Source organism: Pan troglodytes, chromosome 8, assembly GCF_028858775.2.
Source record: "Pan troglodytes isolate AG18354 chromosome 8, NHGRI_mPanTro3-v2.0_pri, whole genome shotgun sequence".
Taxonomy (NCBI): Eukaryota; Metazoa; Chordata; class Mammalia; order Primates; family Hominidae; genus Pan; species Pan troglodytes.
In genome coordinates, this window is record NC_072406.2 from 135,866,967 (window position 1) to 135,883,315 (window position 16,349).

General features: G+C 48.0%; 1 protein-coding gene across 5 annotated transcripts in view; it reads right to left on the reverse strand.

Annotated features, from left to right (window-relative positions):
* CPXM2 (carboxypeptidase X, M14 family member 2) overlaps positions 1–16,349 on the reverse strand; it is a 232,864-nt gene that overhangs the window by 66,028 nt on the left and 150,487 nt on the right. For all 5 annotated transcript variants that reach the window (XM_054659951.2, XM_016919556.3, XM_508093.7 and 2 more), the window contains one exon: positions 3,057–3,145. In XM_054659951.2, coding sequence (XP_054515926.1) covers positions 3,057–3,145 — 89 coding nt within the window. The remainder of the gene's footprint in view (positions 1–3,056; positions 3,146–16,349) is intronic.

Sequence of the window (16,349 nt, forward strand, 5' to 3'; positions counted from 1 at the left end):
AGGGTCAGGCTGAGTGTGGTGCAAGTGGGTGGGTCAGCCATGGTCCCCACAGCCTGATGTCCCCGGCCATCCTTAGTTGCCCTGGAAATCAATGTCATTAGATGGCTGCCTTCCAGCCTGTGTCTGCCTATGTTACTTTTTTCCACCCATATCACACTGTCTACATATGGGCCATCAGCCAGTACTTCCTGGGCATTTGGGACCTGACAACACTGTGCCCAAACCAAAGTAGGTCATTAACCTTGTCCTCAAAATCACTTCTTCCTTTTCTCCACAGAAGCACACCAGGCCTCTCTCTCTCCCCAACTCACTCCAACGGGTGACCTCCACTGGGCAGCCTGCCTCAGAAATGCCTCTCCTCTCATCCTTCTTCAGGCACAGAGGCCCGCCCTCCATACAACTTCCAGAAAGACAGCTCTGCCCACCTAAAGAACCTCCACAGACCCCTGCATCAGGACAAAAGCCTCTCCTGGCACTCAGGACCAGCCTCCTCCTAGCTGCCTGCAAATTGTCACAGAACACACCTGTCGGCTCTGACCCCATGCCTTCACTCTTGCTGTCCTCTCTGCTCAGAGCACCCTCCCACCACCCCTGCCTGCCAGTGCCAGCCATCCACATTGGATGACAGCTGACCCCCTCTGCAACCAAAACCTTCCAAACCACGGCCAAGCAGATGGCTCCCTTCTCTCTCCCATCCCCCATGACTGTAAGGACCTCAAATACACAGATTGATCAAGTGTACACTATGGATGATAAAATGACAGGGTCTCTTCCCTCATTGTCCCAAGTGAGGGAGACAAGCAATGTACATATAAACCAGCAATTAAGCAAGTATAAATTGCAACACACGCTATGAAGGTCCTCAGTATTTTCTTGGAATAATTCCCTTTCTCCGCCTTATAGTGTCAATGTCAGGACTTTCTCCTTCCTCTCCTCCTCCCTTCTCCACCCCAACCACCTGCAGCTCCCCACTGCCTGGAACTGTGCCTTGCAAGTCAGTGCTCTCTGCAAAAAAAGTCCCCTCATTATCTTCCTCGTACAAGGCAATAAGGTTTTCTATTTTCACTTCTTGCTTCCTGCTTCTGTTTCTCATTTGTTTTTTGTTTGTTGTAAATGTCTCTTTCAATAGTAGGAAAAATGAACAAGTTTTTCCTGAGAGAGAAAGATTTCTACAGTAACCTAGCAGACTCCATATGGGGAAGTTGCTCAAAATATTGACTTCTTTCCCATTCCCAGGAGCCAGGAATCCAAATGGCAAATCATTTCTGGCTTGAACACTCTTCAGGATTGATGGGCGCTCTCCTGGACAGTCTCTAGTTGATAACTGCTGAGCTGTGGGATCTCACAGGGGTCTCCCAGTGTCACCCAAGGGGGCTGCACTGATTATCCAAAGGTCCCTCTTGGCTCCAGTAGTGATCAGTCGCCTAGGGTAATGAAGCATACTCCGCTTGCTTTCCTTGTAAGAAAAGAGCCCCAAGTCTCCATGCATGACAACTATTTACAGATAACAGCTACCTAGAGTCTCTGTGCAACTCACTCATTTTAAATGCATTGGGATTTATTGCTTTTGACATTAATTGCACTGAGTTGATATTTGTCTCATTTCTGAGCTCAAGAAGCTGTCCTAAGATGTCCAGTGAGCAAAGCGGAGTTAACACACCAGTGCTCCATAAAATGGAATGGCAAGCAGAGCCATATAAATACCCCAAAAATGTAGAGCAGCAGGGATGATTCACAGCCCTCAAGTCCAAACACATTATCTTGATTTCTGAAGAGCAAGACAGCAAGAAGATTTCTTAGCACATCCCACCTCTAAGTCTGTGCTGACAGGTGTCTGGAAGCTGTGTGTGAGTATCTCAAGTTAGATCACATCAAGACAAACCAGGCTTGTTCATTCCATGGGATTGGAGCTCCGCTTAATTACTCTGACCTCAGAAACATCTTCCACATTTGTAGTGGATGGCTGCTCCCCTCCCTTAGCACCTACAAGCCCTCCCTTTGAGCCATGTTAATTTGCCCTTGGTGAATCCTTGTTCTGTAAATGTATTCAGAAGGACGTTTCTGCATGTTCTGTCTCTTCAGATTCTTAGCTCTCTAAGGATTTCTCATTTGCCAGCTCCTCCCCATGCTTTCTAGCACATGCTGGGGGTGGGCGCAGAACAGGATTTCATAGGCACCGCACTTAGCGTAGGTACTGCCTTTTTAGCTTGTCCTAATAAACACACTGTCCCTTCCCCCTTCTGCACTCGGTATGCAAATGCTGTCAAAAGCTCAGAACTATTGGGTTTCTATAATTAAATCTGGGGAAAAATCTCATCTGGGATTGTCTTTTCTTTCTAAAAACACTAAGAGCTATGAAGCTATTAACCAGTAGTTCTGAAACCTGGCTGGACAGCAGAATAACAAAAAGAGGATTTAAAAATCTGGATCCCCAGGCCCCTGTCTCCTAAGGATTCTACTTTAATTGGCCTGAGACGGGGCTCAATTATCAGTAGCTTCACAAATTTTCCCAGGTGATTCCAATATGCAACCAAGATTGAAACTCTGAGAAACTGAATAATAAGGGGTAGTGCTATAGTCTCTCAGTGCTGTTTTCCCATCTGTAGATAACAATAACAACAGTCCCTACCCTTCTAGAGTTATTAGGAGGACTGAACGTGATCATGTATGTAAGTTGATCCTATGTGAATATTTCCCACTATTATTATCTATCTTATCCTAGATCCTTTTTCTTCTTCAACTCTGCATATGACCAACATCCTTAAATCAGTGATAGCACTCAAAAACACAATAATTCTCAAGACCTAGAATATTAACTGAGAAGAACCTGGATTCAAATTGTGTTTCAACAATCTGCCAGCCAGGAAGCCTTCCTCTGGTCACCTGAACCCTGAATCTTGAAATGACAAGCATTTAGTGTGTCTTCAGCAAACCAAATGATCATTCAGATCCCTGATCATCAATTTCTGGGAAAAAAAATTTAAGTGCTTATGGACACATAATATGTTGCTTTTTTGACAAATTCCTGGCATGAGGCTTTGTGATCTGGGTCTTACCTGGCGCATTTCCTTATAGTTGTGGTGCTTAAAATCCAGGTCATCAGTGGTGGTCATCTCGTTCCGGCGGTGATAATAGTTATTAGGATCTAGGGACAGAAACATGATTTTGCATTTACTCCCATCATTCTATCTCCCATGGCGTCTCTGTTAGAGACACATGGGGACTGCAGGGACAGTGCAGCCCAATCTCTAGCTTCTAACGTTGGCACAGAGATGAGAAAACCAACCTGCAGGAAGCAACTTAGGAGTCCAAATTACCCAGTGGTTAAGAGTGGAGAGCCAGAATGCCTGGGTTCAAATCTCCGCTCTTCTACTTACATGCTGTATGAGTATGTAAGTGGGCAAGTCACTTGCACAGTGTTTGACTTGGTTTTTTACCCATAAACAAGAAAAAGAATGGTACCTCCCTCAATGGTTTATTTTTAGCATAAATGGGACAAATCTATGCACCTGGCAAGCTGTCGACACTGCATAAATAAATGAGTGAATATCGTGACTACACACACATACTTGGAGACTTCTGGAAGGATGTGGACCCTATAAGCCTTTTACCCAGCATTCATTCCCCTTCCTTCCTTCCTTCCTTCCTAAAAAAGTCCTATGTTTGGGAATCCCCTTTTTCCACTTCTAGGAAGATCTCAAGTCTCCAGCTCCAGGGCTCCAACATGACTGGACAATCAGAACACGGCATCTACTGGCCACTGTAATTGATCCAGATTGAAGGGAAAGACTTGATTGACACAGAGGAGGATTGAGTAACAATCTCTCCCCAGCAGTAAGAATGCAGAAGCATGTTGCCCACTTGCTACTGTGGCCATCTGACCTCAAGAAGAACTAGCCTCAGGATGACTTCCGTGATGTGGATGACCCAGAGTAGAAGTCAGAGAACTCCAGTAACGCTAAGAACAACTGAATCAACCAACCCCAGAGCCCAATCTTGGACAAGATAAAGAACCCCCTTTGCAGCTAAGCCAGTGGGAGCTGGGGTTTCTGCTGTGGGAGCTGAAGCACCCTGGCGGGTATAATCAGAATGTGTTAACAGAGCTGACCTTTGGGGACTGGGATTCGGGGGGTCAGGGAGGCAATGTCTGCTCTTCACTTGATTCCCTTCCATACAAATTGACTCCCTCTCTGCATTCCTATAAGCCTGTATGGTTTATATAGTTACAAAACCCAAGAACACAGAGCACAGAGGAGAGGACAGGGAGGAGCAAGAACAAGAAGGAGGGCAACTGGGAAGAGACCACTCCATCTGCCTCGAGGTCCCCCAGCCAGCCTGGTGGCATCTCTGTCAGGAAGACGCCACTGGAAATGTGGTGCATTTCCTGCTCAGTGTTCAGCGCTCCCTCCAATGCAGAGAACCCGCAGCCCTAGGAACCATGTGAGCAATGTGAGAACCATGCAGCTGTCTGTTTAACCCAGTGGCTCCTAGGGCCACTCTAGAGGCAGTGGGGGCAGTAGGGGGCTGAACACTCTGTGTTATGTGGAGCAGCAAGGCCAGATCTGTGCCACCAACTGTGGTCCACAGACCAGTAGCATTGCCTGTTCGCTATACCCAGCCCCGATCTGCTGAATTAGAAACCACATTGCAACGGGATCATTCACAGTTTGAGAACACTCACACATGTTACATACATCTGCCATCAACTGAGCCAGCCCTGTGCCTGCATCCCCACAGCCACAGGTCACAAGTGCCATATCCAAACTGATCGAGGTTCACTTAAAGACTGGCTTCACCCTTGAGAACAGAGGCCACTTGCAACAAGTTAAAAATCACATATAGACCCAAACACTGAAAACACAGCTTTTAATATTCACAAACGGCTTTCCAGTCATGCAATTACAAACAAATAACTGTTATGGGAAGGGAAATAACGTAGGAGTGCAACTGGCATTTCGTCCACACCAGAAAGCAAAGCCATTCAGGCTTAGCCAGATGCCTCAGTGATTTCTCAAGCCCTTTCCTTTTAGGAGTGGAGGCTGACCACACCTCAGGCAAGCTGCCTTCCCTTTGATTTCCAAACCTGCCAGTTTCAAAGCAAAGGCAAAACATGTATTTTGCATTCATTTACACCTAACTTACTCGCAGGCTATTTTCTAAGAGCTATTCAACATGCCCTAAACCTTGGGGGCGTCTTTTCAAAGGACTTTAAAGCCCCTTTTGTTTTGGAACACAAATTATGCCTTCAAGGTTCTCAAAAAGGATTGAAGAAAAACTGAGAGCCCTAAGTACAAAAGAGCTCTATGTTTGGCAACATTCTTCCTTCCTCAAGGCTAATAGGGCTTCTGAAAGGTATGGGTACCTTTTCCAGAACTGTCTCAGAACTTCACAACTTTCAGTCACCCACATTTTGAACAAATACTCCCTTACTTGTCCATTTATTCTGATTGGACAAAGTTTTATTGAGACCCTCCCTATTAGGAGCCCAGCACTTAGGTAAGAAATGAGTGAGGACCGAGCCCAGAGTCCACAGACAGAGCCGGTTAGTCATCTAAGCCTGCTATCCCCTGCTTCCTTCTGTGGACAAGAGAAGCCCTTCCTCCTGTCAGAGTTGTTTGAACCAGAGTGACTCCATCTTGAATAGGAGCTGCGGAAAATGAGGCTGAGACCTGCTGGGCTGCATTCTAAGTCACAGGATGAGATAGGAGTCTGGCACAAGGTACAGGTCATAAAGACCTTGCTTATATAAAACCGGTTGCAGTAAAGAAGTCGGGAAAACCCAACAAAACCAAGATGGTGACAAGAGTGACCTCTGGTAGTCCTCAGTGCTCATTATACACTAATTATAATGCATTAGCATGCTAAAGACACTCCCACCAGCACCATGACAGTTTACAGATGCTATGGCAAGATCAGGAAGTTACCCTATATGGTCTAAAAATGGAGGGACCCTCAGTTCCGGGAATTGCCCACCTCTTTCCCAGAAAACTCATGAATAACCCACTCCTTGTTTAGCATGTAATCAAGAAGTGACAAGAAATAGAAGCAGCTGAGTGGCCCATGCCGCTGTTCTGCCTGTGAAGTAGCCATTCTTTCTTCCTTTACTTTCTTAATAAACTTGCTTTCAATTTACTCTATGGATTCATCTTGAATTCTTTCTTGCGCGAGGTCCAGGAACCCTCTCCGGGGGTCTGGAATGGGACCCCTTTCCGGTAACACTCATGTGGGGAATCTATTCCAGGTGCTTCAGATATGCAAGTGTAAGCATGTGACTCAGGAACACACTTCCTTCCTTCAGCTAGGCACTGGCTCAGAGATGATCTCCCAGGATCCAAGCCAGGCCGATCAGATGACTTTTCTCACAAAGCTTGCAGGAGCACAGTCTCTTCTGCTGGAGCCCTTGGAGGGTAGGATGTGAGTGGGAGGTGTTTGTGGCCAACCTGCCAGTCTGCAAGTTAGTGACAGAGGGAGCCCTGACCTCCACACGAAGGCCCTGAAATGTCAGATCTATTCTTGCCTAAAGCCAAAGTCAGACCTGCCCCTGGAATTTTCGCTTATGTGAGCCCTAATTTCTTTACATTTTTCTTAACCTAATTTGAGTAGGACTTCTGACCTTTGAAACAGGAATTCAGGCTGATCCAGTCTATGGGGGCTTTATCCTTACAGAGGGAGCTTTGATCCCTTCCTGTGGTTACTTCTATACCTCCTGTATATGGAAAACTAGCTGATTCCTCTGCAACACCTTAGTTACGTGGATCGACAAACTCCAGAAGTAGCGCCTGAAATGCTCTTTCCAACCTTACTTCCCTTATTAAACTACTCAAGCATTCTGCTCTGTCCAAATTGGTCTACTAATCCTGCCCTGTTATGGGCTGAATTTTGCTCTCCCACCAAAGAAAAGCTATGTTGGAGTCCTCACCCCCAGTGCTTGAGAGTGTGACCTTGCTTGGAGATGGGGTTCTTATGAAGGCTTTTGAGTTCAAGTGAAGTCATTAAGTGAGTCCTCATCTGATAGGGAGATTTGAATGTGGACACACACAGGGGGAACACCAGGTGAGTGAAGGCAGAGGCTGGGGTGATGCATTTACAAGCCAAGGGATGTCAAAGGCTGACATCAAACCACCGGCAGCTCTGAGAGAGACCTGGAAGAAATTCTCCCTGACAGCCCCAGAAGAAACCAGCCCTGTTGACACCTTGCTCTCGGCTTCTGGCCTCCAGAACTGTGGCAGGATAAGTTACTCTAAGCCACCAGTTTGGGGCACCTGGTTATACCAGCCCTAGGAAGCTACTACCTGCCCTAAACATCTCTGCCTCCTCACCCCTGAGTCCTCCTGTGGTTTTCTTTTTACTCCTCAGAGACCAGAACAGATGTCCGCTGCCCCATAGGGCCTTCTGGTCACCCTCATCTCAGTCATTTCTTACTCCTCAGACATGGTCATAAAAATAAATCCTTCAATCACCTGGACTACCCTTCATCTCCTTTCAATAATCTATTCCTGGGTATCCCTGATGTAAATTCTTGGGAGCCCTCTGGAGACTTAAGAGCTCACTCCCTCACGAAGCAGCCTCTGGTGCTATTTTCAGCCCTGATTGCTAGGAAGGTCCTCCTTTATCAAGCTGAAGTCTACCTGCTGATCTTAATTCTTTCCTCTTCAGCTATGATGACTAAGCCTTCTCCCTTTCACGTACGATTGAGGCAGAAGAATAGGGTCTGGAAGAAGGAAACATAAGGCCGATTCATACTGACTTCCTAGAACTAAATCAAATGGAAACACTTCAGCTATGACAGGAAATATCCTTTCCATTTACAGAGGGCATATACCAAGTAAAGGACTTTGTAATTTTACTTCATCCTCTTCATTTACATAGGGCATACACGAAGTGACCAGTGGAAACCTCTAGAAAATTCTGTAATGAGGCTCTTGAGCCCCTATGCTCAGGCCCGCCCCCACCCTGCGGTGCATACTTTCATTTTGATTTTCAATACATCTCTGCTTTTGTTGCTTCATTCTTTCCTTGCTTTGTTTGTGCATTTTGTCCAATTCTTTATTGAAGATGCCCAGAACCTGGACACCCTCCATCAGTAACATGATGATCCTACAGATTTGGAAGAAATGTAGCCTATTTTCCCCTGAGTTGTCTCTGTTCCTGCCTAAATATCCCTCTTCCCTGCACCGCCCTTATGATGATTTCCATGGCTCTCACTGCCCCGGTTTCCTCCTCTGAACACACTCTATTTTATCTGTTGCTTCCCCAACCTGTAGCACTTGGGACTCTGACATGTGGCCTAACAACAAAGCAACCAACTTGTCCCAGATTTTCCCAGGACTGTCCTGGTTTTAAACAGAAAGCATCGTGTCGTTGGAACCCCTCAGTCCCTGGCAGCCTGGGATGGTTGGTCACCCTCTCCAACTAGCTCAAGCAACTTTGGCTTGGTATCTCCTTTCCTGTGACAACTTAATCATGTGGCTTAAATCACTTTAGCTTCTTTTCTTTTTTTTTTTTTTTTTTTTTTTTTTGAGACGCAGTCTTGCTTATCGCCCAGGCTGGAGTACAGAGGCGCGATCTCGGCTCACTGCAAGCTCCGCCTCCCGGGTTCACGCCATTCTCCTGTCTCAGCCTCCCGAGTAGCTGGGACTACAGGCGCCCGCCACCACGCCTGGTTAATTTTTTGTATTTTTAGTAGAGACAGGGTTTCACAGTGTTAGCCAGGATGGTCTCGATCTCCTGACCTTGTGATCTGCCCGCCTCAGCCTCCCAAAGTGCTGGGATTACAGGTGTAAGCCACCGCGCGCAGCCCACTTTAGCTTCTTAAGGATCACAGCTCTGACTAGGCAGATGCATGCCTGCAGATGTCTTCTAGTTAAAAATTTAATTATTAATTGATCAGCTTGTTGTTTTGCTGTCGTAATGACCACAGTATATGAGAAAGCAATCTCATGATCCCATCTTGGGCTAGATATGACCTACATTTGGCCAATGCCCATTGATTTATGCAGATGTAGCTTTAATCTTGAAGCAAAAAGCTTTTACTGACTTCATCCTATTGTTCACTGAACACTGCTACATGCTCAGCACTGTGTGAGATGCTGGGGAAATAAGCATGAAAGATACAAGGCCCCCAACCATGAGGGGCTCACTCAAGGCTCGTGGAAGGAGCACACGCATCTGTAGACAGAGACGGACGTGTGGCAAAGGCTGCGTTCCTCTTCATCCTCTGTTTTGGGAAGCATATGTGAGAGAGAGAATGAGAGACAGAGGCCCTGCTTCCAGCTGCCTTCCCTGAAACACGAGGCCTAAGCTCTGTGGCATCAGGCAGTTCAAGCAGACACTGACCCCATACCTGACGGCAAACAACTGGACATTCCCAGGACCCTATGCACATCCACAGGTTGTTTAGAAGTGAGAAATAAAAATAAAATTCTAAGCCCCCAACTGATGGAATGGAACACCTCTTGGCCAAGAGAATCCCAGAGAAATTTGGAAGCTGAGTCCACCACCACAACGGATGGAGATGGGACACATCTCATTATACCCCATTCCTTACTGCCAGTCATTTGGCTTTCTACCCTATGGGCTAAACAGAAACCAGCCCTTTCAAAAGACAAGATCCTTCCAGGCACAGCTTATCTTCCCAAGCACCAAAAAAAGACAAGATCCTTCACCCCTCCCTGAGACGTTGCCTCCTCTATTCCCTTTTTCTTCAAATGTTCACCTATCTTATGTCAAATGCAGATTCACTGGGCACTAAAGTCTCCCAAGGATGTCATCATTTGCCTCAGTGCCAACCTGCCCCCCTTCTTGTAAGGAAAATGTATAAATACTAAACCTCCTGAGAACCTCTTTGAAAAAAACAGCCACAGATGCTTCTGTGACTTGTGTTTCTCCCGGGCACACCCTCCAGCTGGCCCAAAAACCGTGGCGATTTGGGACTCAGGCCACAATCCCTCAGAGGAGGGGAGAGGAAGAGGAGGTTGGCTAAGGCTGGAGTGTCAGTGGTAGGAGGCTCCAAGGTGGCTCCCAGGTGGCTACAGCCAGTTCCCCATGCAGCTGGGCTGTGAGCTATGCTGGGGACAAGATGACAGTGCAGACAGAGATGGAAAAGGGACACAATTGGAAGAGAAGATCTAGGAAAGGTGGAAGGAAGACCCAGGTGGGCTTGGCAGCATCAGAACCCATCTCATCCTCACTCCTGCTGGTACCGGCACCCACACCAGCCACAGCTCAGGACTCCTGAGCCCCAAACCAAGCGCCTCCTCACTACATGAGACTTTTTTTTTTTTTGAGATGGAGTTTTGCTCTTGTCACCCAGCCTGGAGTGTAGCTCACTGCAACCTCCTGAGTAACTGGGATTACAGGCACCCGCCACCACGCCCGGCTAACTTTTGTATTTTTAGTAGAGACGGGGTTTCGCCATGTTGGCCAGGCTGGTCTCAAACTCCTGACCTCAGGTGATTTGTACATGGGACTATTCTTAAAAGAACAGTAAGAATCCCAGATCAAGTCCCATTACTGGGACTTCAAAGGGACCAAGATTTTGGGCGGCTCTGCTTGCTGTTTGCTGCCTTCTGGTTGGGACCTTGATTGAAATGAGTAGGTGCTTGGCTGGGGAAAAGAGGTTCCTTTTTTGGGAAGGTGGCTCACCTGCAACCCAGAAGCCCGGGCTCAGGATGCCTGTGAATGCTCTATCCAGACCGGCAGACCCACAGGCACAGCAGATTCCAGGTTACCCGGAGATGGCGGAGGGGACTGGGGAGTGATTACTTTGGGTTTGTAGCCCCCATTTTTCTAAGAGATGGTTTAATTATTTTTTCTCTCTCTCCTTTTCTTATTCCCCCAGTTCCCCACTTCCTCCTTAGCCCTTTAGAAATGCAAATACAGGCTGAGAGCGGTGGCTCATGCCTGTAATCCTAGCACTCTGGGAGGCTGAGGCGGGTGGATCACCTGAGGTAAGGAGTTCAAGACCAGCCTGGCCAACATGGTGAAATCCCAGTCTCTACTAAAAATACAAAAATTAGCTGGGAGTGGTGGCACATACCTGTAATCCTAGCTACTCAGGAGGCTGAGGCAGGAGAATCACTTGAACCCCAGAGGCAGAAGTTGCAGTGAGCCAAGATCATGCCACTGCACTCCAGCCTGGGCGACAGAGCAAGACCCCATCTCAAAAAAAAAAAAAAAAGAAAAGAAAAAGGAATGCAAATGCAGCCTTTTACCACCCCCTTCACCAGCCTCTCCCTACAGGGCAAGTTCTTTTAACTATCTGCTCCAAAACAGGTCTGGAGAGTTACAAGTGGATTTACAAACCAAAGCAAGCCTGATATGAAACTTTCCCCCTCCAGGAGGTTGCCTGCCCACGAAGGTGCCAGCAGTCACCAGCCCAATCAACCAGTAGGGAAGGCATCAGAGCTAGCATGAACCCTTCACCCTTGCTTGTTCCCTCCCCTGCCTTTTAAAAGTGCCCGCTTTCTGCTCCAAAAGTGAAGCAGCACATTTAAAGACGAGACGCCTCTTCCCCTAAGCTGGCTTCAGAATAAACCACTTTCTTTATACCAGACCTCACTCTGGGTAATTGGACTCTGCATGCGGTGAGAGCAGGGAACCTGCTCTTCAGTGTCAGGTTCAGGGAGATTTTAGGGGGTGATGACAAAGTTTTGAAACTAGAGAGAGCTGGGGCTTGCACAACATTATGAATGTACTATCACCAAAGCGTACACTTTAAAAGGCTTAGTGTATATTATATGAATTTCACCTTGATTAAAAAAAAAAAAAAAAGAAAGGATCCCTGGCCCCAAAGTGCTCTCCAAGGACTGAGGACACCAGAGGTGCTAGGTCACAAGAGATTTTTCTTTACCTGGCACAATGCCAGCCTCCCACCCAAGGAACAGCTGCCATTGTGGCCTTGTGACCACCCCAAACCCCAACATGCTCAGCAGACCCCTGAACAAAGATGGTGTGAGCTGAGCACGAAACCCCTCCCACAAAGAGCTGGCTGTCTGAGGCAGTCACCTTTGTCCAGACCCCATTGACTGCTCTGATGACAAGGTAATTCCTATAGAGCAAGGCCACGAGAGACCCAGGAGCCGCGGACCCCCAGGCACAGCCTCACCTGATCCTGGGTCATCACTGTCAGCAAGAACATCAAACCTGCCGCCCCACAAGGCCCCTCAGAGGGGGCAGCACAACCTCTGTGCTTATTCACTCACTTCCACCCCATTTCCTATGTCCCCATCTCACGACTTCTCCATTGTGGGAGCGGAAGTCCAGGAAACCTTCTGGTTCCTTGGCAGATGCTGCTGTGCCAACAGCCCAGGGCCAATTTGCAGCTTGACTGGCAGGGAAGCTGTCAGGAAAGACAGTTTTCAAGAGTGTGGCTGTTTTAACAGTTTCCCAAGATCATCAACATTGGGCAGCTGGACCACGAAGAGAAATCTCACATTTATTTAAACTTGGTAATGTTAGAAACAAATGCTTGTTCCTTGGTGCTTAAAAGAAGAACCAGCACTCAAAGAATTTTCCCAGCAAGGCAATTTTCCTTCTATAGAAGGGTGCAATGTGCAGATGGAGCAACGGTGAGAGCACACCTGAACAAGGGAGGGGAAGGGGTTCTTATTCCTGATGCAGGTAGCCCCTACTGCTGCGTCGTTCCCCTATTGGCTAGGGTTGGACCACACAGTCTAAGTTGATTCCAATTGGCTATTTTAAAGAGAGCAGGGGTGGCTGGGTGCGGGGGCTCACGCCTGTAATCCCAGCACTTTGGGAGGCCGAGGCGGGCGGATCACGAGGTCAGGAGATCGAGACCATCCTGGCTAACACGGTGAAACCCCGTCTCTACTAAAAATACAAAAAATTAGCCAGGTGTCGTGGTGAGCACCTGTAGCCCCAGCTACTCAGGAGGCTGAGACAGGAGAATGGTGTGAACCCAGGAGGCGGAGCTTGCAGTGAGCCAAGATCGCACCACTGCACTCCAACCTGGGTGGACAGAGCAAGACTCCATCTTAAAAAAAAAAAAAAAAAAAAGAGAGCAGGGGTGCAAGCTGGAGTGGAGGGAAAGGTGGTTACAGAACAGGTGACTCAGGATAATTCAGGTCAGAGCAGGTGACCAGGGGTGACTCAGGATGGAGCAGGTGACTAGGAGTGACTAAAGACGGAGCAGGTGACCAGGGGAACAGATGTGAACTACAGATTAGAACTCATGGAAAAGGTTGTTTACTGAAACTAGGGGCGAGGGAGCAAAGAGAACCAGGAAGTTAAACTTTAAAATGGAGAACAAGGAATAAGAGAGCTGAACATACTGACATACTGATTCTTTGAAGAGAAATTTGGAGTTCACTATATTTAACAGTAAGGGGAAGCTGCCTTCTGCTGCTAGGAGGACAGGCTGCAGCCAACCAGGGCCAATCCCACCTCAGCTGAGAAGGATTCACCAAGAATAAAGGCGTCTCACAGGTACAGACAGGTCTCCCCCATCGTGCCAGGAGAGATGGGGGCAGCAAGTGTGTCTACCTTATCTCAGATTCCCAAGAGTCTGCCTCAGAACAGGCACCCCATACATATTTGATATATGAATGAGTGAAGGAGTAAATGAATGAATGGATGGGTGGACATTCTAATCAAGTTATTTGGGAAAGGCCAGTTATGAAGAAGATGCACTTTCTAGGGCACATGAGGTCTCTAACTGGGGCCCACCTGAAGCTGCGATGCTATCATTATTACCCTATTACCATGACAGAACAGAGAATGGAAGGTAGGGTGGGAGACAGTAAGTTAAAGCCACATCATCAGGGGTGAGGACAGTCACGAGAGTGTGCCATCTTTGAGTCTGAGTATCGGTTTCCTGGGGCTGCCATAACAAAGCACACCACACTCCAGGTGGCTTAAAACAGCAGAAATGGCATGGTGGCTCACACCTGTAATCCCAGCACTTTGGGAGGCTGAGGCAGGCAGATCATCTGAGGTCGGGGGTTCGAGACCAGCCTGACCAACATGGAGAAACCCCATCTCTACTACAAAAACTACAAAATTAGCTGGGTGTGGTGGCACATGCCTGTAATCCCAGCTACTCAGGAAGGCTGAGGCAGGAGAATCGCTTGAATCCGGGAGGCGGGGGCTGAAGTGAGCCAAGATTGCTCCACTGCACTCCAGCCTGGGAACAGCAGAAATGGACTCTCTCATGGTTCTGAAGGATAGAGCTTCAAGGAATCAGCAGGGCCGTGGTCTCTCTAAAAGCTCTAGGGGAGGATCCTTCCCTGCTTCTTCCGATGTCCATTGGCTGCCTGCAACCCTTGGCTTGTAGCCACATCACTCCGATCTCCACCTCCGACGTCACATGGCATTCTCCCTGTGTGCCTCTGTGTCTCTGTTTTCTCTTCTTAAGGACACCAGTCATTGGATTAAGGGCCCACCCTCATCCAGTATGACCTCTTGATTGATAACATTTGTAAAGACCCTGTTTCTAAATAAGATCACATCCAAGGTTGTAGGGGGACCTCCTCTTGATTGATTATATCTACAATATCTACAAGGACCCTGTTTCTAAATAAGATCACATTGGAGGTTCTGAGGGGGACATGAATTCTGGGGACACTATTCAGCCTGGTGCAGTCAGTCGTGGCGAGCCCTGAACAAATGCCCACTGCAAGAGGCCATCCTTCCGAACTGAGCTGCTTCTGTACAGTGAGCGGTGGGCTTCTTGCTGCGCAGCTGAACCCAGGCCCAGAGTTTGAGACAGGCCAGGAGAGAAATCTGTGGTTCCCCATGTGACCTGCCATCTCAACCTCAAATCCCAGAGTACTTTGCACAGGGAGAGGCTTTGGCATTCTTGTTGTTGGAAAAGTAGCGATTTAGCACCATTAGCGAGTCACAGAGAGGACAGAAAACAAAACCAGGACAGGGTTAATGGGGAGGAAGTATCTTCTCACATCTACTCACCACCTATGGGATCTGGTGACCTTAGAAATGAGGCAGCCACAGAACAAAATAGCCAAACCTCAGGCAGGGCAAGGAGGAAGAAGGGGAAATTGGGAAAAATAAAGTGTATTGAGCACTAACCATGCACTGGTGCTCATTTAGTCTTCACAGAGTCCCCGATCAGGAATGGAGGGGCTGCTGGAAACTTACAATCAAAACAAGAGCAGCCTCTTCTGCTTCCTAGGGGAGTAGCAGAGTTCTTCTCACGGAACTCATGGTTTTGAAAGGCAAGGTGCCAGCTAGCCAAGATGGAAGAAGGTCTCTATCAGAAAAAACCCAGACATTCCGCCCACCACCCTAACCCAGAAGCCCCAGAGACAGGAAGCCAGGGGACAGCAGAGACAGAGACCGGAAATGAGGAGCAGAGCCAGATAGGAAAGATCTCCCCAGGGAGAGCACAGTTCTAACACCAGTGTGGCAGGGCAGCGGGCTAGACTGAGGAGGAAGGCAGTGAGCAACAGGTTGGTTCCCCTTGCTGGGATGACAAGAAAACTCAGGAAGAGAAACGCTGATTGCCCAGGCTGCCCCTTTATTATCCCCAGACCTTCTGCAATACTTACGCATACAAATCGGCATCAGAAGGTCTGTTATTCCCACACCTTCTGCAATACTCATGCATACAAATCGGCATCAGTGGAGACTGCTGTTCTAGCACCCAGAGCCACTGGCAGGAAAGACCTAAGGCAACCCAGAGCAGAGCTGGGACCCACAGGTGGTAGAAGACAGGTGGGCAGCCACCCCAGAGCCCCCAGAAACCCTAGGGAAGGAGGAGATTTGGGATTTCCCTTAGGACTGTGAGGAACATTTGTGTTATTTTATTTGAATGTTTTATGAAAGCATGACCACAGAAGTTGAAGGACTCAGCCACACCCCTACAGCGAAGGTATTCCCTCTACTCCATAGGAAAGTAAACCATAGAACATTTGCACGGGCTACCTGAGACCACAGTTGCTGAGGAGCAAAAGTGGAATTTGAGGCTGGGCGCAGTGGCTCACGCCTGTAATCCCAGCACTTTGGGAGGCCGAGGCAGGTGGATGACGAGGTCAGGAGATCAAGACCATCCTGGCTGATACGGTGAAACCCCATCTGTACTAAAAATACAAAAAATTAGCCGGGCGTGGTGGCGGGGGCCTGTAGTCCCAGCTACTCAGAGGCTAAGGCAGGAGAATAGCGTGAACCCGGGAGGCGGAGGTTGCAGTGAGCCCAGACCATGCCACTGCACTCCAGCCTGGCGACAGAGCGAGACTCCGTCTCAAAAAAATAAAAAATAAAAAATAAAAAAGTGGAATTTGCACCCAGGTCTGAGCTGAGCCAAAGCTCATGTCCCTTCTGTCCACCAGGCTTCTCCTGAAAGGGGTGTGAACTCATCTGCTTTTTAAGTC